This window comes from Scyliorhinus canicula, chromosome 21 (genome assembly GCF_902713615.1).
Source record: "Scyliorhinus canicula chromosome 21, sScyCan1.1, whole genome shotgun sequence".
Lineage (NCBI taxonomy): Eukaryota > Metazoa > Chordata > Chondrichthyes > Carcharhiniformes > Scyliorhinidae > Scyliorhinus > Scyliorhinus canicula.
The window spans coordinates 67,826,388-67,846,715 of NC_052166.1; the positions used below are offsets into that span (position 1 = coordinate 67,826,388).

At 54.8% G+C, this 20,328-nt stretch overlaps 1 protein-coding gene across 1 annotated transcript in view; it reads right to left on the bottom strand.

Annotated features, from left to right (window-relative positions):
* Nucleotides 1–16,526: 16,526 nt before the first annotated feature.
* Nucleotides 16,527–20,328, bottom strand: part of snapc4 (small nuclear RNA activating complex, polypeptide 4) — a 33,303-nt gene continuing 29,501 nt past the window's right edge. The window contains 6 exon segments of the mRNA XM_038781807.1: nucleotides 16,527–16,654; nucleotides 16,791–16,916; nucleotides 16,919–17,801; nucleotides 17,944–18,276; nucleotides 18,278–18,349; nucleotides 19,038–19,085. Of these exon segments, the coding sequence (XP_038637735.1) occupies nucleotides 16,527–16,654; nucleotides 16,791–16,916; nucleotides 16,919–17,801; nucleotides 17,944–18,276; nucleotides 18,278–18,349; nucleotides 19,038–19,085 (1,590 nt within the window).

Here is a 20,328-nt window from a genome sequence, read left to right on the forward strand (position 1 = left end):
TGCCCTAGAAGGTCTACCCTGTATCCTCAGACGGTGACCCCTGGTTCTGGTCACCCCCACCATCGGGAACATCCTTCCTGCATCTACCCTGTCCAGTCCTGATCAAATTTTATAGGTTTCTAGATCCGCCCCCCCCCCCCCCCCCATTCTTCCATCGGGCAGGAGATACAGAAGTCTGAGAACACGGACGAACAGACTCAAAAACAGCTTCTTCCCCGCTGTTACCAGGCTCCTAAACGACCCTCTTATGGACTGACCTGATTAACACTACACCCTGTATGCTTCATCCGATGCCGGTGCTTATGTAGTTACATTGTGTTGCCCTATTATGTATTTTCTTTTATTCCCTTTTTTCCCCATGTACTTAATGATCTGTTGAGCTGCTTGCAGAAAAATACTTTTCATTGTACCTCGGTACACGTGACAATAAACAAATCCAATCCAATTCTTCTGAACTTCAGCAAATATAATCCTAATTGATTCAATCTCTCCTCATATGTCAGTCCCGCTATCCCAGGAATAAGTCTGGTAAACCTTCGCTGCTCTCCCTCTAGAGCAAGAACATCCTTCCTCAGATAAGGAGACCAGAACTGCACACAATACTCCAGGTGTAGCCTCACCAAGGCCCTGTATAATTGCAGCAAGACATCCCTGCTCCTGTACTTTAATCCTATCGCAATGAAGGCCAACATACCATTTGCCTTTAAAAAAAAAAAAATTTAGAATATCCAATTAATTTTTTCCAATTAAGGGACAATTTAGCGTGGCCAATCCACCGACCCTGCACATCTTTGGGTTGTGGGGGTGAAACCCACGCAGACACGGGGAGAATGTGCAAACTCCTCAAAGACAGTGACCCAGGGCCGGGATTCGAACCCGGGTCCTCAGCGCCGTAGGCAGCAATGCTAACCACCGTGCCGCCCTGCCATTAGCCTTCTTTAGCACCTGCTGCACCTGCATGCTTACCTTCAGTGACTGGTGTACGAGGACACCCAGGTCTCGTTGCACATTCCCCTCTCCTAATTTACACCCATTCAGATAATAGTCTGCCTTCCTGTTTTTGCTTCCGAAGCGGATAACCTCGCATTTATCCACATTACGCTGCATCTACCATTCATTTGCCTGCTCACTCAACCTGTTCAAATCACACTGAAAGTCCAAATAAACCACATTCACTGGCTCCCCCATGTCAATTCTACTAGTTACTCCCAGCCCAGGGTCACTGTCCGTGTGGAGTTTGAACATTGTCCCTGTTCCCGTGTGGGTCTCACCCCCACAACCCAAAGATATGCAGGATAGGTGGATTGGCCACATCTAAAGTACCCCTTAATTGAATAAAAAAGAATTGGGTACTCTAATTTCTTTTTAAAAACCTCTACTAGTTATATCCTTGAAGAATTCCAGTAGATTTGTCAAGTATGATTTTCCCTTCATAAATCCATGCTAACTCTGTCCAACCGTACCACTGTTTTCTAAGTGCTCCGCTATAAAATCTTTTTATCCAGCATTTTCCTCACCATCGTTGTCAGGCTTACTGGTTTATAATTACGTTTTCTCTCTACCTTCATTTTTTAGTGGGGTAACATTAGCTACCCTCCAATCTGCAGGAACGTTTGACAATCAATGCATCCAATATTTCTAGAGCTACTTCCTTGACTTTTCTGGGATGTAGATTATCAGGCCCTGAGGATTTATCAACCTTCAAGACCATCAATTTCTCCAACACCATTTCTCTACTAATACTGATCTCCTTCAGTTCCTCCCCCTCACTAAACCATGCATTCTCCAACATTTTGGGTGTGTGATTTGTGTCTTCATTTGTGAAGACAGAGCTAAAGTTAGTCTGTAATTGCTCAGCCGTTTCTTTGATTCACATTATTCATCCGCCGTTTCTGACTGTAAGGGATTCTATTTTCCCCTTCTTTTAAAAAAAGTAAATTTGGAGCACCCAATTCATTTTTCCAATTAAGGGGCAATTTAGCGTGGCCAATCCACCTACCCTGCACATCTTTGGGTTGTGGGAGTCAAACCCACGCAGACACGGGGAGAATGTGCAAACTCCACACGGACAGTGACCCAGAGCCGGGATCGAACCTGGGACCTCGACGCCGTGAGGCAGCAGGGCTAACCCACTGCCCCACCGCGTTGCCCCCTATTTTCCCCTTCTTAATCAATCCCTTTGTCCTCCTTTGCTGAATTCTAACTGCTCCCAATAATCAGATCTGCTGTTTTTGTGACAATTTCCCTTGTAAGCCATGGTTTGGACAATCGTCCCCATTTTATTTTTGCACCAGACAGGAATGAACAATTGTTTTTTAAAAAATATTTTTATTGAAGCATTTGCAAAATTTTTATCACAATAACAAACAAAACAATAACATAAACATCAACGTGGTAAACTAGACATTTCCCACCCAACCCCTTCTGTACATCCCATAACCATATTGCACCTACCCCCCACCCCCCCAGAATGCTGCTTCTGCTGACATTTTAATTTTCCCCGAGAAAGTCGATGAACGGCTGCCACCTCCGGGAGAACCTCAGCATTGACCCCCCTCAAGGCAAACTTTATTTTCTCCAACTTGAGAAACCCAGCCAAGGAATGAACAACTGTTGCAGTTCACCCATGCATTTTTTGAATGTTTGCCATTGCCTATCCACTGTCATCCCTGTTAGTAATATTTCCCAATCGTCCATCTTGATGAAGAATTCTGTCATGTTATGGTCACTCCTCCCCAAGGGACCTCGCACTAGACTGCCGATGATTCCTTTCTCATTTGTGATGAACGTGGGAATTTCAGATATATTGTATGATATGTATTTCATGCTGTAAGGGTTAAAAACTTGGGTTGGTGTGTGTGACTGCTGCAGTCATGTTTCAAAAATCCTGGTTTCAATGACAGTAGACCTTTCGGAGACAGAGGTACAATTACAGCATCGTAAACGTTTGGGTTAATGGGCTTTTATTTTATATTAAGAGGGTCCCCTGGGGAGTAGATAGTTAGAGACATTGTGTTCAGCTTAGTGAGATGATGTAGTTACTGGGAGGAGCCTGGGGTGGAAACAGTCAGATGTCGAGGTTTTCAGGGTTATTTCTTTGACCGGAAGGGGTGTCGAGAAGGTTTTCTGAAGAAATACAGCCGGAGATTCTGAATTATTCTGACGGGGGGGTCAGGTCTCTTTCTTTCAAGCAATCTCAAAAGACCTCTCTTTCTCAAAGTGAAGGATCCAAGACATCTCTGTACAACAGGCATTTCTGAGAGCTAACTGTATTTAAAATTGGATTGGGATTTTCCGTAGTCCAATGCTGAAATCGGGATCGGCGATAAGGCGGAGAATAGAAGGTGAGGCAAGAGGACGGAGATCGGCAAAATGACAGTCCAAAGATGTGCAGATTTGGTAGATTGGCCGCGATAAAATTGCCCCTCAGGATGTGCAGGCTTGGGTTAGAGCGGGGAGTGGGGTAGGATTCTCTTTCAAAAGGTCGCGGCAGACTCAATGGGCCAAATGGCGTCTTTATGCTCTGCTGCGATTCTATAGTTTAATGGCTATTTTGGCGCTTTACTTTAAAAGGTTTGAAGTATTGAGCAGAGCCCAAACTGCAGATCCTAAACAACATCTAGAAAACGTTTTGGCGACTTGTGTGATGACGTCCGCCTGCTGATTTCCAGAGAACACATCACCTGAAAAACCTGAATAAGAAGTGGGTGTGAAATGGAACTGGAACGATGAGATCCTGCTCAAGCTCCTTGTCCTGCAGCTGAAGTGAGGGAAGAAACCCACCCTGAAGACATTGCCTGTTGGGTCTGATAGAATATTTCACAATAAATAAGACGCGAGAACATGGGTAAAATTTGAGAAAAGTGCTTTTTGGGTTAGAGGCCGAAAGTAGTTTGGATTCTTCATTAGTCCCAGTGTCTGAGGATAATGTGATGGAAAAGAGAAACTGGTTAATTTTTTCCAGAAACCTCCAAGGCAGTCAGTTATGTTTGTAAACTAACCCCCGCACCCCAAAGACGTGCAGGATAGACCAGTGATGGTGAAATTGTAGAACGATTTCTCGGGTTTTGTCCAGCTAGAATTCCACACTTCTCAATGCCTGAAGACAACGGTTTTGGAAATCCTTTCAAATTTAGATTTGAACATCAAAAATCGACAGAGCTTCAATAAGATTGCAAATATAGAACATTACAGCGCAGGCCCTTCGGCCCTCAATGTTGCGCCTTCCTGTGAAACCCCCTCTACACTATTCCCTTATCGTCCATGGCAGGAAAATATTCAGGTCTACAAGCAAGACTGAACAATGCAAGCCCCTGTGCGTTATTCATCCCATGTTCCAGTCACTCCTTTTTGAATTTGTTCAAAAGTTGTATGCCTTCTTTTCGGTTTCCACCCATGTGCTGCAATTACACTTGGAGCAGGCACAGGGAAACATTTAACAGTCAAAAGAATTTGCGACACCAGGTGGTTCGCTCGTGCAGACACTGTTCTGGCTTTGAGACTGAACTTTATCGATATAAAGGAATGTTTATCAGACAGAGCCACGTCAAAATCAGAGAAACTAAGTCTGAAAAGTATGAAATTGCATTTTTACGGTTGTGTGGAACTATTTACTTCAAAGAATGAATGGTGCCAGCAAATTGCTGCAAAATGTTGATACAACTTTACTGAATTCTTCACAACCGTTAGTCTCAGTTAGCAGTTTTGCCCTGGATGTTCGAAATTGCCAAACCTCAGTGGAAGCAGAGACGCTAACGTTTAACAAAGAACACAGGTCCCTCTGATGATGAGAAGCATACATGACTCAGGAAGTTATATTTTTATGAAGCTAGTGTAAGGGTCCTCCCTGCTGATTCTCTTATTTCCCCGTTCTTTATTTTTGCTGTTATCATTTTTGATCCATGGGTGGTTAATGGACATGTATCTTTAAGTCACGCAGCAGAGGGCGGCGCAGTGGTTAGCACTGCTGCCTCACGGCTCCGAGGACCCGAGTTCGATCCTGGCCCAGGGTCACTGTCAGTGTGGAGTTTCCACATTCTCCCCATGTGTGTTGGTCTCACCCCCACAACCCAAAGAGGTGCAGGTTAAGTATATTGGCCACGCTAAATTTCCCCTTAATTTTAAATGTTTTTTTTAAACAAAAGGCCCAGCAGCAAAAAGAATTCAGAATTCAAGAAGTTGCAACAGACGATATGTGCTGCTAGGTTTGGACATTAAGACCCAGACGTTTTGGCACCTGCGTGATGGGGAGGGACTCGGTTCGACTGATTGGCTGGTGAAAAAGGAATTGGCCAAAAGGCCGTAATCTGCCTGGTAACAGGCGATGATTAGGAGCTATTCGAGTGGAATAATTTCCACAGACCCAAGGAGCTGAGTTTGAATCCAGGACACTCGGGGGAAGGACCTGCTTGTCTTCTCTCTCCAGAAAGGCTGAGTTTCTGTATTACTGAAACTGCAAGCAGAGACCTGGATCTCAAAGCTTACTTTGAAAGAAAGTCTGCTTAAAGGCAACCACCTGAAACAAAGGCCCTTAGTGTCCAAAAAGGTTAGGTGGGGTTGCTGGGTTGGAATGAAGACATGGGCTTAGATACGGTGCTCGTTCCAAGGGCTGATGCAGACTCAATGGGCTGAATGGCCTCCTTCTGCCCCATAAATTCTATGACACCCATAATCCCACATCTTTGGACACTGTCCTGGGAGTGTTTGATGGGGACAGTGTAGAGGGAGCTTTACTCTGTATCTAACCCCGTGCTGTACCAGTCCTGGGAGTGTTTGATGGGGACAGTGTAGAGGGAGCTTTACTCTGTATCTAACCCCGTGCTGTACCTGTCCTGGGAGTGTTTGATGGGGACAGTGTAGAGGGAGCTTTACTCTGTATCTAACCCCGTGCTGTACCTGTCCTGGGAGTGTTTGATGGGGACAGTGTAGAGGGAGCTTTACTCTGTATCTAACCCCGTGCTGTACCTGTCCTGGGAGTGTTTGATGGGGACAGTGTAGAGGGAGCTTTACTCTGTATCTAACTCCGTGCTGTACCTGTGCTGGGAGTGTTTGATGGGGACAGTGTAGAGGGAACTTTACTCTGTAACTAACCCCGTGCTTTATCTGTCCTGGGAGTGTTTGATTGGTGGTGGTGGTGGGGGGGGGGGGGGGGGGGGGTCACTGGAGCATTTGATTGGCACCGTGGTGGTGGGGGAAGTGTAGATTCACACTGTCACCCGACTGCTCCTTTCCAATATCTGTCAACCTTTGTTTCTAGTTTGATGTTACTGAGGGCGGTTAAGATCACAGATAACAAAAACATCATTTCCAGTTCTCCATTTCAGTTCAGATTGGTTATCTAAGTGAATCCAGCCGGATGTTTCAACTTAACCCTTTGATGACTGAATTAACGGACTTCTTACAAAGATGGATCTGGCACAATCCTGGAGCTCGTTAGAAACGGTGGAGATATGAAGTAGGTCAAGGTGGGTTCTGTTGTAAAGAGAGATTGGAAGACAGTGAATTATTGTGCAAACAAGGACAGAGAGGTAGACAGAACAGTGATGTAATTCCAAATCAGGCCAATAGGTGACATGGATGGGAAACTGCAGGCCGTGCTCCCATCCACCTGTTGCCCGAGTTCTTCCAGATTGCATGGATTGCGGTTTGGAAGCGCAAAAGAGCTTTAGCAAGATTCTGCAGTGCATCTTGTCGACAGGACACTCGGCTGCCACCGTGGGTCGATGGTGGAGGGAGTGAATGTTGGAGGTGGTGGATGGGGTGTCAATCAAGCGGCTGCTTTGTCCTGGATGGTGTTGAGCTTTCTGAGTGTTGTTGGAGCCGCACTCATCCAGGCAAGTGGAGAGTATTCCATCTCACTCCTGACTTGTGCCTTGTAGATGGTGGACAGGCTTTGGTGGGTCAGGAGGTGAGTTACTCTCCACAGGATTCCCAGCCTCTGACCTGCTCTGGTAGCCACAGTATTTATATAGCTGGATGCATTTGGGTTTCTGAAATGGGCCCCGTATACAAATGGTCAATTTCCCTTTAAAGGAAGTGGTAGATTGCACGAGATGATCTCTTCCAGACTGACACCATCAGAAGAGGAACTTAATTCTGACTGAAAAAATAGGTGGTTACTTTCCTGAAAATATCCTTGGAGCTCTCTAGATTGCCAGGGATGTGGGGAAGATGCCAGGAAGGGGAGGAGGCGCAAAAGGAAGATAGGAAAGGAAGGCGAGTGGGAGTTCCTCTGGTAAGTATATGGAGATGGATTGAGAATAGTGTGGCTGTCTCGTGGATGTTCGTTATGCTGAATGCCCGAACACATGGTGAATAGGAACTTAGTTTGAATGTTGGAGGGGCAGATGTCACTGCAGGAGGTGGAGGGACAAAGAACACCACGAGACTCGCTGGTGAAGTACCAGAGACCGCTGAAGACACTGGTTCTGAAACAGAACCACAGCCACTGCTGAGAAAATTCTTCACACCTCTGGATTTCGGTGGTCGTGAACATCCTGTGTCAGCTCCCCCACACACAATTGCTGCCTGTCCACCTTTTCATCTTGCAGCCTTCACCCTCTCTGGGTCACCAGAGGGTCAACAAAAAACACTTGTAATTGAAAAAAGAACTTTATTAAAATACCTGCTGTATTGTGCTGCAGATATTATACAAAAAGGAACAATTAAGAGTCCAGAGAGCTGCACGATACTGCATTTGTCACATTGACTCCACCAAACAGTCGTCTATTTGAGCACAGGGACAAAGTCAGCTGCTGAAACCCACCCCCCAGTATGGAATCGGAGAGAACATTAAAATCAGTCAGTATTTGACCCCCTTCCTCATCGAGTGGGTTAAATGTTCAGGGTCGAACTCCTTCACACCGCTGTCTCCAAACACTCGCTGCCGAAGAAAATCCAGAAACCAGGGACTTCCATCACTGAAATTAAAGAATATTGGCATTACATTTCCCCCCCCACAGGCACGCACGTCACCACAACAACCCCCTCTAGACTCGCATTAAAGTTACTGTGAAAATCCCCTAGACGCCACATTCCGGCACCTGTTCGGGTACACTGAGGGAGAATTCAGAATGTCCAATTCACCTAACAACACGTCTTTCAGGACTTGTGGGAGGAAACCGGAGTGTCTGGAGGAAACCCACGCAGACACGGGGAGAAAGTGCAGACTCCGCACAGACAGTGATCCAAGCCGGGAATCGAACACGGGACCCTGGCGCTGTGAAGCAACAGTGCTAACCATTGTGCTGCCGTGCCACCCAAAGCTGCCCCTCCAGTGCCACATACCCACCGTCCCCCTTTGACATGCCTGTAACCATGCAAATCCTTCCTTCTGATTCGGTTTTTGAGCTCCAGTGTTTTGATTAACCTCCGTCCACTCCCCAATTGATCTCACCTTCCTTCAACAACCCTTCCTATTCTGGTAACCTGTGGGCTTCGAGTACACCACAGCTGATAGCAGTAGCAGCTAGTCGAATCAGTGAGTCAGTCGTCTACCTCGCAGGGGTATCGGTGAGTGGGAGGAGAATGGAATGGTCGTGGGAAACCAACTAATCCATTCTTTCTCCATCAACTGTTACAATAAACTGAAGAAGCTGCTAAAATGGCGTTTGAAAGAGCAACAAGCTAGCCAATAACACAAGAGCACTTTTTAAAAAAAAATTTAGATTACCCAATTATTTTTTCCAATTAAGGGGCAATTTAGCATGACCTACTGTGCACATTTTTGGGTTGTGGGGGCGAAACCCACGCAGACACGGGGAGAATATGCAAACTCCACACGGACAGTGACCCAGAGCCGGGATCGAACCTGGGACTTCAGCGCCGTGAGGCGGTTGTGCTAACCACTAGGCCACCGTGCTGCCCGAACACAAGAGCACTTGATCTAATTGTTCACAACACAGAAACAGGCCATTCGACCCGATTCAGTCAATGCTGGTCTGTATGCTCCACACAAACCACCTCCCATCTCCTACTTCATTTTATCCTCTCACTCTATCCTTCTATTCCTTTCGCCCTCGTTTTTAATTCAGCTTTCCCTGAAATGAATAGTTACTATTCCTCTCAACTACTCCCTGTGGGAGCGGGTTCCACATCCACCCCACGCTCTGGGCACAGGCTTCTCCTCAATTCACCATTGGATTATTACGGTCTCTCGCATATTGGTGGCTCCTAGTTCGATCTCCTTCCCGCTGAATGTATTTTATTACGAACAAGTATCAAAACAGGTTACAAGACAAACACCCCGGGAAACATACTTCCCAACAATCAACTATACAGCCTGTACAGATTCTCCCCGCCCGACGAACAGCTCTTTAAACACGGTCACAAACACCCCCCCACCGTTCCTCAAACCCGTCTGCAGAGCCCTGTAACTCTAACTCATACTTTATCTTCTCTAACCGCAGGGAGTCGTACAGGTCACCCAACCAAGCTGCTACCCCCGGTGGCGATGCCGACCGCCACTCCAGTAAAATTCGCCACCGTGCAATCAGAGAGGCGAAGGCCACGACATCGGCCTTCCTCCTCTCCGTGAGCTCCGGCTGTCTCACTGCTACAGATATCCTTAGCTTTCCGCCAAACATGGCAATATCAGCATCCTAAACCCACCTATTCTCTCATGTCAACATAAACAATCCTATTGCCACTATTTGAAGAGGGGTTGGGGCCTTCCCCCCCCAGGGTCCTGGCCTACATTCATCCCTCATCACTTACAAAAAAACAAACAGATTTAGACATCCCAGCTTTGTTGTTTATGGGGGCTTGCTGTGCACCGATTGGCTGCCGCCTTTCCGTCAATTACAACAGTGACCACACTTCACAAAGTATCTGACTGGTTGCAGAGCGTTTTGAGATGCCCTCGGTTGGTCAGAGGCGCTACAGAAATGCAGGCACTTCAGTTACTCCACCGTTGCTCCTCAATGTGGTTTGACTTCCTATCGTGTTCTTACCCACTGCGATCTATTTCAGTCAATCAGGCAGCAAGAACCAGTCACTATCCTCACACTAAACATCACAGCTTATTTTAAGATACTGACAACGCTGCCCGTTTCCCAATCCCCCTACACAGCCTCAGAAACATTGCAACATCAAACGCCAGTTTCACACTCAGTCACTGGAAATTTCCAACAACAGTTTGTTTCCATACCTTCAGCGTCTCTTCCTTGGGCGAAGGTTCCATTTGGTCACTACCCGCGTCTTGTTCTTGGGGGCAGTGGGTCGCTCTGGGGCAGTGGGCTGCTCTGGGGCAGAGGGCTGATTCTCAGTTTCCTGCCAAAATTTAAAAACGAGGGTTAAACAACTGCAAAGTTAAGACAAGGAGCCGTCCTTCAAGTGGATCTCAATGGCGGCTTCTCAACTGTGAGGGCATCGCAGCCGAGTCTGCTCTTGTCCTCAGAGCCGACTTTCCGAAAGGATTAAGTGACCCAGGAGCTGGAACCATTGGCTGGCTCAGCTATTCACCTGCACCCCCTCCCGCCATCCCAGGTGCTTGGAGGGGCCACGGGGGCCCCGCATTGGCTGAAATCAGATAACTGAACACGGACTTGGTTTTGCCTCAATACCACGTCCATGAACAGTTAAACCACCCACCGCAGTTACCCGGAACAGAATGAGTCACTGTTTCCAGTAGAGGATTGGAATACTTTGTGGCTGTTGGTGGAAAACAGGAACTGGAGACGACCATTCAGCCCCTCCAGCCTGCTGTCTGGTTTTATATGCCTGATATGTACCTCTACACTCCATACACCTGCCTTGGTACCATATCCTTTAATACTCTGTCCACCATGAATTTATCAATTAGTTTTCAATGTTTCCACTCTGATGCCTTATAGCTCTGGACTGGGTGCGGGAACACGGTTACAATGAGGTCCAATTGCAGAGTCTCGATCAATCAGGCCCCACTCACTCCTTGTTCTGGCCGTTGCTCGTCTGATTAAACGTTTGTTCAACACGTAACTAACATTTTTCACCCCAACTTCCTTTTTCATAAAAAGTTCACAATGACAGAAAGGCGTTGTTACTGGAAGCCAGCACACAATTAACTCTTGGCTCAGTCAACATTTTTTTTTTTTTTTTTTTTTAAATTTAGATTACCCAATTATTTTTTCCAATTAAGGGGCAATTTAGCATGGCCAATCCACCTACTCTGCACATTTTTGGGTTGTGGGGGCGAAACCCACGCAGACACGGGGAGAATGTGCAAACTCCACACGGACAGTGACCCAGAGCCGGGATCGAACCTGGGACCTCAGCGCCGTGAGGCGGTTGTGCTAACCACTAGGCCACCGTGCTGCCCTTGGCTCAGTCAACATACCCCAATTCCAAAGCACTGCTCGTTGAAGTGCACGTACGAGGCCAGAACCCTCATAGGACAATCCCAGTGAGAAGTACAAACTCCTTCAGCCCAGTGTGACTCTGGTGTAGGTGTTCACAGTACCTTGTGGCTGGGCAGAGCTCACACCTCACTGCAACCATTAAAATAACCTGGAGAATTAACCATGGAGCTGCTGGATTGTCCTAACAAACTCAACAAGGAGACCAGTGTCCCTCACGTCCTGACCCAGTTTGGACTGCACCAGAGTAGGAGAGGAGGGGGCAGGATTGGAGCAGTCGGAGTGGGGGGGGGGAGGTGGAGTCGGAGTGGGGGGGGGAGGGTGAGTCGGAGTGGGGTGGGGGAGGGGGAGTCGGAGTGGGGGGGGGAGGGGAGTCGGAGTGGGGGGGGGAGGTGGAGTCGGGTGGGGGGGAGGGGGAGTCGGAGTGGGGGGGGGAGGGGGAGTGCGGAGTGGGGGGGAGGGGGAGCCGGAGTGGGGGGGGAGGGGGGAGCCAGAGTGGGGGGGGGGAGTGGGAGGCCGGAGTGGGGGGGGGGAGGGGGAGTCTGGAGTGGGGTGGGGGGTAGTGGGAGTCGGAGTGGGGGGGGGGGAGAGCCGGAGTGGGGGGGAGGGGGAGCCGGAGTGGGGGGGGGAGGGGGAGCCGGAGTGGGGGGGGGGAGGGGGAGTCGGAGTGGGGGGGGGGGTACGTGGGAGTTCGTGAGTGGGGGGGGGTAGTGGGAGTCGAGTGGGGGGGGGGGTAGTGGGAGTCGGAGTGGGGGGGGGGGGTAGTGGGAGTCGGAGTGGGGGGGGGGTAGTGGGAGTCGGAGTGGGGGGGGGGAGTGGGAGTCGGTGGGGGGGAGGGGAGTCGGAGTGGGAGGGGGGAGTCGGAGTGGGGGGGGAGGGGGAGTCGGAGTGGGGGGGAGGGGGAGTCGGAGGGGGGGGGGGGGGTAGGGAGTCGGAGTGGGGGGGGGGTAGGGGAGTCGGAGTGGGAGGGGGGGGGGGAGTCGGAGTGGGGGGGGGGAGGGGAGTCGGAGTGGGAGGGGGGAGTCGGAGTGGGAGGGGGGAGTCGGAGTGGGGGGGAGGGGGAGTCGGAGTGGGGGGGGGGGGGAGTCGGAGTGGGGGGGGGAGGGGAGTCGGAGTGGGAGGGGGGAGTCGGAGGTGGGGGGGAGGGGGAGTCGGAGTGGGGGGGAGGGGGAGTCGGAGTGGGGGGGAGGGGGAGTCGGAGTGGGGGGGAGGGGGAGTCGGAGTGGGGGGGAGGGGGAGTCGGAGTGGGGGGAGGGGGGGAGTCGGATGGGGGGGAGGGGGAGTCGGATGGGGGGGGGGGGGAGTCGGAGTGGGGGGGGGGGGGAGTCGGAGTGGGGTGAGGGGGGAGGGGGAGTCGGAGTGGGGGGGGGGGGGAGTCGGAGTGGGGGGGAGGGGAGTCGGAGTGGGGGGGAGGGAGTGTCGGAGTGGGGGGGAGGGAGTGTCGGAGTGGGGGGGAGGGAGTGTCGGAGTGGAGGGGAGGGAGTGTCGGAGTGGAGGGGAGGGAGTGTCGGAGTGGGGGGGAGGGGGAGTCGGAGTGGGGGGGGAGGGGGAGTCGGAGTGGGGGGGAGGGGGAGTCGGAGTGGGGGGGAGGGGGAGTCGGAGTGGGGGGGAGGGGGAGTCGGAGGGGGGGGGAGGGGGAGTCGGAGTGGGGGGGAGGGGGAGTCGGAGGGGGGGGGGGGGGGGGAGTCGGAGTGGGGGGGAGGGGGAGTCGGAGTGGGGGGGAGGGGGAGTCGGAGTGGGGGGGAGGGGGAGTCGGAGTGGGGGGGGAGGGGGAGTCGGAGTGGGGGGAGGGGGAGTCGGAGTGGGGGGAGGGGGAGTCGGAGTGGGGGGGAGGGGGAGTCGGAGTGGGGGGGAGGGGGAGTCGGAGTGGGGGGAGGGAAGAGGAATCGGAGGGGGGGAGGAAGAGGAGTCGGAGTGGGGGGAGGGAAGAGGAGTCGGAGTGGGGGGGGGGAAGAGGGGGAGTTGCGGGATCGGTGTGGGGTGGGACTTTCAAACTTGTATTATTATTGGTCCATGAACGTGGAGAAGGTGTGGAGTAGAGACGAAGGCTTTGTGGGTGAGGACAGAGGCAGTTTGTGGGGGGGGGGGGGGGGGGGTTACGCGATCGCTGGTAACATCACCGTCACTGTTTGCCCCAGGGAGATATGCGGGGAGTCCTGGGGTGGGGGTGGCCATGCTTTAAAATATGGAGCACTTAGGTTAGGGGCGGGGGTCGATGCTGAACTGAGGGAATCATGGGTTTTAGCCGGGGGAGGATGGATGGAAGGTTTCGGGGATGGGAAGAGAGAGGGGTGAAGGAGATAAAGGACTCATTTTTGGTAAGGGCGGTCTCGCACGTTTGGAGGTTTTGCCGGCAATATGTGGGGTCCCTTGAGGGGACGGTTTTTAGGTACATTGCAGGTGCCGACTTGCGAAAAAGATCTTTCTGACCCTTGTGGTGACCCTTCCTCCTTGTTGCTGGAGGAGGTTTGGTGGTGATTCATAGGAGGATTTTGGAAGAAATAAGGGGTCTCTGGATAGGGGGGGGGGGGGGGGGGGGGGGGGGGGGGTCAAGGCCAAGTGGGAGGGGAAGCTGGGGGTTGCCACTAGAGGAGGGGTTTGTGGTGTGAGATGCTGCGGAGGGTAAATGCCTCAACCTCATGTGCGAGGCTGGGGTTGATACAGCTGAAGGTGGTGCACAGAGCGCACCTGACAAAGTTGAAGTTGGGCCGGCTGTTTGAGGGGGCAGAGGGTATTTGTGTGGGAGGGGCCCAGCTAATCATGTACACATGTTCTGGTCCTGCCCAAAGGAGAAATGTTGGAGGTCGTTCTTCAGCACCATGCTGGTCATGAATGTGCACTTGGGAGCCCAGTCCCCCGGGGGCCACATCTGGGGTGTCAGATCTGCTGGAGTTGCAGGCGGGAGTGGGGATAGATGTTTGAGTCTTCACCTTGCTGATAGCTTGCAGGTGGGTTCGAGGTCAGTCTCTGCACCCCGTGCCCCAGAGTTCCTGCATTTAGAGAGGATGACGTTTGCCCTAAGAGGGGCAATGAGGGTGTCCACAAGAGATGGGGGTTTGCTTTTTCTGTATTTCAAGGAGCTGGTCACTGTCAACTGGAGGGGGGGGGGGGGGGGGGAGGAGAAGAGAGAGAGAGGGGGGGGGGAAGGGGGCGAGAGGGAGGCGGGGGGCGAGAGGGGGGCAGGGGGGGCAGGGGGGGCGAGAGGGGGGCAGGGGGGCGAGAGGGGGGCAGGGGGGCGAGAGGGGGGGAGGGGGGCGAGAGGGGCGAGAGGGGGGCAGGGGGACGAGAGGGGGGCAGGGGGACGAGAGGGGGGCAGGGGGACGAGAGGGGGGGCGAGAGGGGGGCAGGGGGGGCGAGAGGGGGGCAGGGGGGCGAGAGGGGGGCAGGGGGGGAGAGAGGGGGCAGGGGGGGCGAGAGGGGGGCAGGGGGGGCGAGGGGGGGGGCAGGGGGGAGAGAGGGGGGCAGGGGGGCGAGAGGGGGGCAGGGGGGGCGAGAGGGGGCAGGGGGGGGAGAGAGGGGGGCAGAGGGGGGGAGGGGGAGGGGGGGGGCAGGGGGGGCGAGAGGGGGGGCAGGGGGGGCGCGAGGGGGGGCAGGGGGGGCGAGAGGGGGGCAGGGGGGGCGCGAGGGGGGCAGGGGGGGGGGAGAGGGGGGCAGGGGGGCGAGAGGGGGGCAGGGGGGGCGAGAGGGGGGCAGGGGGGGCGAGAGGGGGGCAGGGGGGCGAGAGGGGGGCAGGGGGGGGGAGCAGGGGGGCAGGGGGGGCGAGGAGGGGGGCAGGGGGGGCGGGAGGGGCAGGGGGGGCGAGAGGGGGGCAGGGGGGGCGAGGGGGGCAGGGGGGGCGAGAGGGGGGCAGGGGGGGGGCGAGAGGGGGGCAGGGGGGGCGAGAGGGGGGCAGGGGGGGCGAGAGGGGGGCAGGGGGGGCGAGAGGAGGGGGGCAGGGGGGCGAGAGGGGGGCAGGGGGGGCGAGAGGGGGGCAAGGGGGGGGGCGCGAGAGGGGGGCAGGGGGGGCGAGAGGGGGGCAGGGGGGGGGCGAGAGGGGGGCAGGGGGGGCGAGAGGGGGGCAGGGGGGGCGAGAGGGGGGCAGGGGGGCGAGGGGGGCAGGGGGGGCGAGAGGAGGGCAGGGGGGGCGAGAGGGGGGCAGGGGGGCGAGAGGGGGCAGGAGGGGGCAGGGGGGGCGAGAGGAGAGGGGGCAGGGGGGGGGCGAGAGGGGGCGAGAGAGGGGCAGGGGGGGGAGAGGGGGGGGCGGGGGGGCGAGAGGGGGGCAGGGGGGGCGAGGAGAGGGGGGCAGGGGGGGCGAGAGGGGGGCAGGGGGGGCGAGAGGGGGCAGGGGGGGCGAGAGGGGGGCAGGGGGGCGAGAGGGGGGCAGGGGGGGCGAGAGGGGGGCAGGGGGGCGAGGGGGGGGGGGGGGGCAGGGGGGGCGAGGGGGGGGGGCAGGGGGGGCGAGGGGGGGGGCAGGGGGGCGAGAGGGGGGAGGGGGCGAGAGGGGCAGGGGGGGGCGAGAGAGGGCCGAGAGGGGGGGCGAGGGGGGCAGGGGGGCGAGAGGGGGGCAGGGGGGGGAGAGAGGGGGGCAGGGGGAGGGGGGAGAGGGGGGCAGGGGGGGCGAGGGGGGGGAGAGAGCGAGGGAGGGGAGAGGGGGAGAGAGCGAGGGAGGGGGGCGAGAGCGAGGGAGGGGGCGGAGCGAGGGAGGGGGCGGGAGCGAGGGAGGGGGCGGCGAGAGCGAGGGAGGGGGCGGGAGCGGGGAGGGGGCGGGAGAGGGAGGGGGGGGAGCGAGGGAGGGGGAGCGAGGGAGGGGGGGCGAGAGGAGGGAGGGGCGAGAGCGAGGGAGGGGGCGAGACGAGGGAGGGGGCGAGATCGAGGGGAGGGGGCGAGAGAGCGAGGGAGGGGCGAGAGCGAGGGAGGGGCGATGAGTGCGATGGACGGGGGCGTGAGAGCGAGGGAGGGGGCGCGACGAGCGAGGGAGGGGCGAGAAGCGAGGGTAGGGGGCGGAGAGCGAGGGAGGGGCGGGCTTGAGAGCGAGGGAGGGGGCGAGGAGCGAGGGATGGGGGCGAGAGCCGAGGAGGGGCGAGAGCGAGGAGGGGCGAGAGCGAGGGAGGGGGGCGAGAGCGAGGGAGGGGGCGAGAGCGAGGGAGGGGGCGAGAGAGCGATGGAGGTGGGCCTGGAGAGCGAGGGATGGGGGCGGAGAGCGAGGGAGTGATATCAGGAATCAAAGAGCAGCGTTGAGTCCAGAGATCTACTTCTCATCACCAGGCTTCCTGGCAAGTTACAGCCAAACGCCAGATCAGTGCAGGAGGTTTCAAAGGGCTGGTTTAACTCTCTGTCGGCCACTTATCTGCAACTATTTCATTCACGACCCTTCATCTGGGAAATAGTGCAGCGAATTCTCCAATACTGTCTCGCTCTCTCGGTCTGTGTCCGTACACCATTCCTTCCTCAGAATCCTGCTCAGGGTCTCCTGTCAACGGCCCCACTGTGGTGGGGTTCCCCGTGGCGGCAGCGTAGTAGGAATGCCGGCAGCACAAGGTGGAGAGGAATCGGGATTTGAGGAGTGATAGGCAGGATTACTCTGCAGCCGATCAGACACCACTGCCTGGCTGCCTCCAGTCTCTTTTGGGGTCAGTCTCCTCAGGGGCCCCAAACTCTGACAGATTCAAGCCAGGATTTCTTGTGTAGCAGCAGCTTCGAGAAGGCTCGTAGTGTGGAGGAAGAGGGTGGTAGGTAGGGCAGGGCAATGGCCGTGCCTGGCACCCGCACACCACCTGGCCTTTGAGCCAGTTTCATTAACGCAAATGGCTAATTAGACAAAAGCTTAAAGTCAACGGGGAGTTTTTGCGGCTGTGAGCTGGTCAGAGGGGGGTCAGCTCCACCGTGCTGGGCCAGGCTGCTGGGGTTTACACTGGAACTGTCGATAGCTGGAACCCCTCGAGACAGCGATGCTCCGCCTCCCTGGTTAAGGTGCACGGTTGAATTGGTGGAGGTGGCTGCCGGCAGCTGGTCATGTGCAGGAATTGTGGGGCCTGTGGACAGCGTTACAACGGGGGGTGAGGCTGGGGGTGCAGGCGGCCGTGTGTGGCGAATTGCCGATGAAAGGGAGGTTAGGGGCTGCATTGCTTCAGGTTTGATTCCAGAGGGGGATTGCGTCGGAACAAAGACACAGCCATCAGCCAGACTGTTTGTAGGGAGGCTGTGAGCCGGCGCAGAACGGCGGTGCCCGCTGCCTGTGTGCTGCCGATGGCACCATGGAATAGCCAGGGTGATGTCCTGCTCGTGGGCAGGGTGAGGCCTGGCTGCTGGCGTGGCAGCGGTCCTGGGTGTTGTTGTGGGGGGTGAGGTGGTGGGATGTAGAGCAAAACCCTTGGGGGTGAGCACTGCCATGACAGGCACAGTGGAGTTGGGGAGCATCAGCGGTACCACCACCCTGTTGGGCTGCAGCGTATTGGACGGCATTGGGGCAATGGGTTGCAGGCGACGGGGTTATGGCAGTGCCACGCTGAACGGGAGGGAGGACGGGCACCGATTTGCCACGAGCAACTTGCCGGACCGAAGAATGGCTCCTCGGCTTCACTTTCCGCTTCGGCAATTGATTCGAACAGGCGAAGGCGAGCACGTCTGCTTAGAGGCCGGCAACTCCTGACCACTGGGGCAGGGCAGACTGTTGGGGGCAGGTGTCAGCTGTGTCAGTGCTGCCAGCGTTGGGACTCCGGGGTGGTGACCAAGGCCTTGGCATTTTCTTCTCGGCGAGTAATTGGAGGACGGACTTTGGCTTTGCCTTCGGGGGCGCAGTGCCAGTTTGAAACCGAGTGACTTCCATGGTCTGTCCGTTGCCCACGTCGATGGTGTCATCTTTCACCTGTTGCAGATAGCAGGCATCACGTCTCAGCTGGGCAGCACACTGCCTTTTTCTATCCAGAGGAAAAAGAGACAGGGTGAAAATAAAAGGTGCCCCCACGAGAAATTCAGTGAAGAGCACGCACTGGCTCAAAAACTATACCATACCTGACAAACTCTGTGCACCTGTTCATCTACAAGAGAGAAGAGGGAACATATTAAGTGACACTTCCCATCAGTCCTGCAGCCCAATACAATAAATCTCTATCAGTACACAAAAAGTTACTATTAAAAAAAAAACAAATGAGCAAAACTATCACCATTGCATTCTCAGATCAAGTGTTGATCGGCTATTCGACTGAAAGGACACCCAGCCTCATCATGGATGGTCATTGGATAAGTGTATGGATGCTAATGGAATCGTGTAGATGGGCTTTAGAGTGGTTTCACAGGTCGGCCCAACATCGAGGGCCGAAGGGCTGTACTGCGCTTGTAATGTTCTATTGTCTATTGAAGTGCTATTGCCAACAGGAATCACTGGATAGTGCTTGGGTAAGAGGGGGAACGAGCTCTGGCTTATTCCATCGACTTCCAGCACCCCAGGGGTCCAGAAGCCGACAGTGATGCAGTCACTGGCCTGGTTGGATCTGTCTTTGTCTAAGTGTCTCAGTTAAACTCCTGAATCACTGGGGAAGTAGCAGTACGCTACCGATCACAGTTTTGATACTGGGACCTACATTTGCTCCAAAAGCCTCATCCACCCCGACATCCGTCCCTCAACCCCAATCTTTCTCTCTCCCCCAATTTATGGCCAAGTAACAAGCCCCTTCGCCCGGTGTCAGTTCACACGAGGCCTTTTCAAGTTTGCTGCAGTCAAATTACCTTTTCTTTGATGATCTGCATGCAGCCTTCTTTATTAATCCGATACACCTGCAATTAACACAATGGAAAAGTCAGCACTTGTGATGGGATTAATCCTGGCTGGGTACTCAGACCCATATTGCACAAAGGGCAATTAGACATTGGTAGGCATCACCGTTAAGCCTGCTTGTTGAATGACCATATACATTAATTTCCAACAGGGGTCATCATACCAGTCAGAGCACAAAGCTGTGGTTAGCATTGCTGCCTCACAGCATTAGGGATCAGGGTTCGACTGCAGATTGGGTCAGCACATTTCCCCGTGTCTGCGTGGATCCCGTACCAGCCTCCCCGGACAGGCGCCGGAATGTGGTGACTAGGGGCTTTTCACAGTAACTTCATTGAAGCCTACTCGTGACAATAAGCGATTTTCATTTTTCATTTTCATTTCCTCCGGGTGCTCCGGTTTCCTCCCACAGCCTAAAGATGTGCAGATTCGGTGGATTGGCCTTGCGAAACTGTCCCTCAAGTGTCCAAAGGTTTTGATGGGGTTATGGGATAGGGTGGGGGGAGTGGTCCTAGGTAGAATGCTCTTGCGGAGGGTTGGTGCAGACTTGATGGGCCGAATGGCCTCCAGCTGCACTGTCAGGATACTATGGAATTGGCCAAACTCAATGTGTAGACAGGTATCAAGATAGATGATTCCACTTCTGTAGCTACAATTGGGCAGCGAATGTGGCCATGATTAGGAAATGGGTAACGGAGGAGGGGTCAGCGCCATGCAAAGGCGCCAGCCTAGGGGGCACTAGTAACGGCACCGCTGCCGTTCTCACCGGCACGATACACCACAAGCCCGGTGGTGACGGCGGCGCTGAGGGTCTGGGGTCAGTGGAGGAGGCACAGGAAGGAGGAGGGGGCCTCAGTTTGGACCCCGATACAGAACTAGATTTGCTCCGGGCAGGATAGACGGGCGGTTCCAAGGCTGGTATAGGGCAGGCATTAGAAGGACGGGGGACCTGTTTATAGACGGGACTTTCCCCAGCGTGAAGGTGCTGGAGGAGAGTTTCGGCCTGTCCCTCGGGGAATGCTTTCAGATACCTCCAGGTCCGGGACTTTCTCAACAAACAGGTGGGGACATTTCCGGGGCTACCCCCTCGAAGGATACAGGACAGGGGGGGTGTCTGGCATCTGGGTAGGAGAGGGGAAGGTGTCGGACATCTACCAGGAGCTGCAGGAGGTGGAGGAAGCCTCAGTGGAGGAGTTGAAAGGCAAGTGGGAGGAGGAGCTGGATAAGGGGCTGTGGACTGATGCC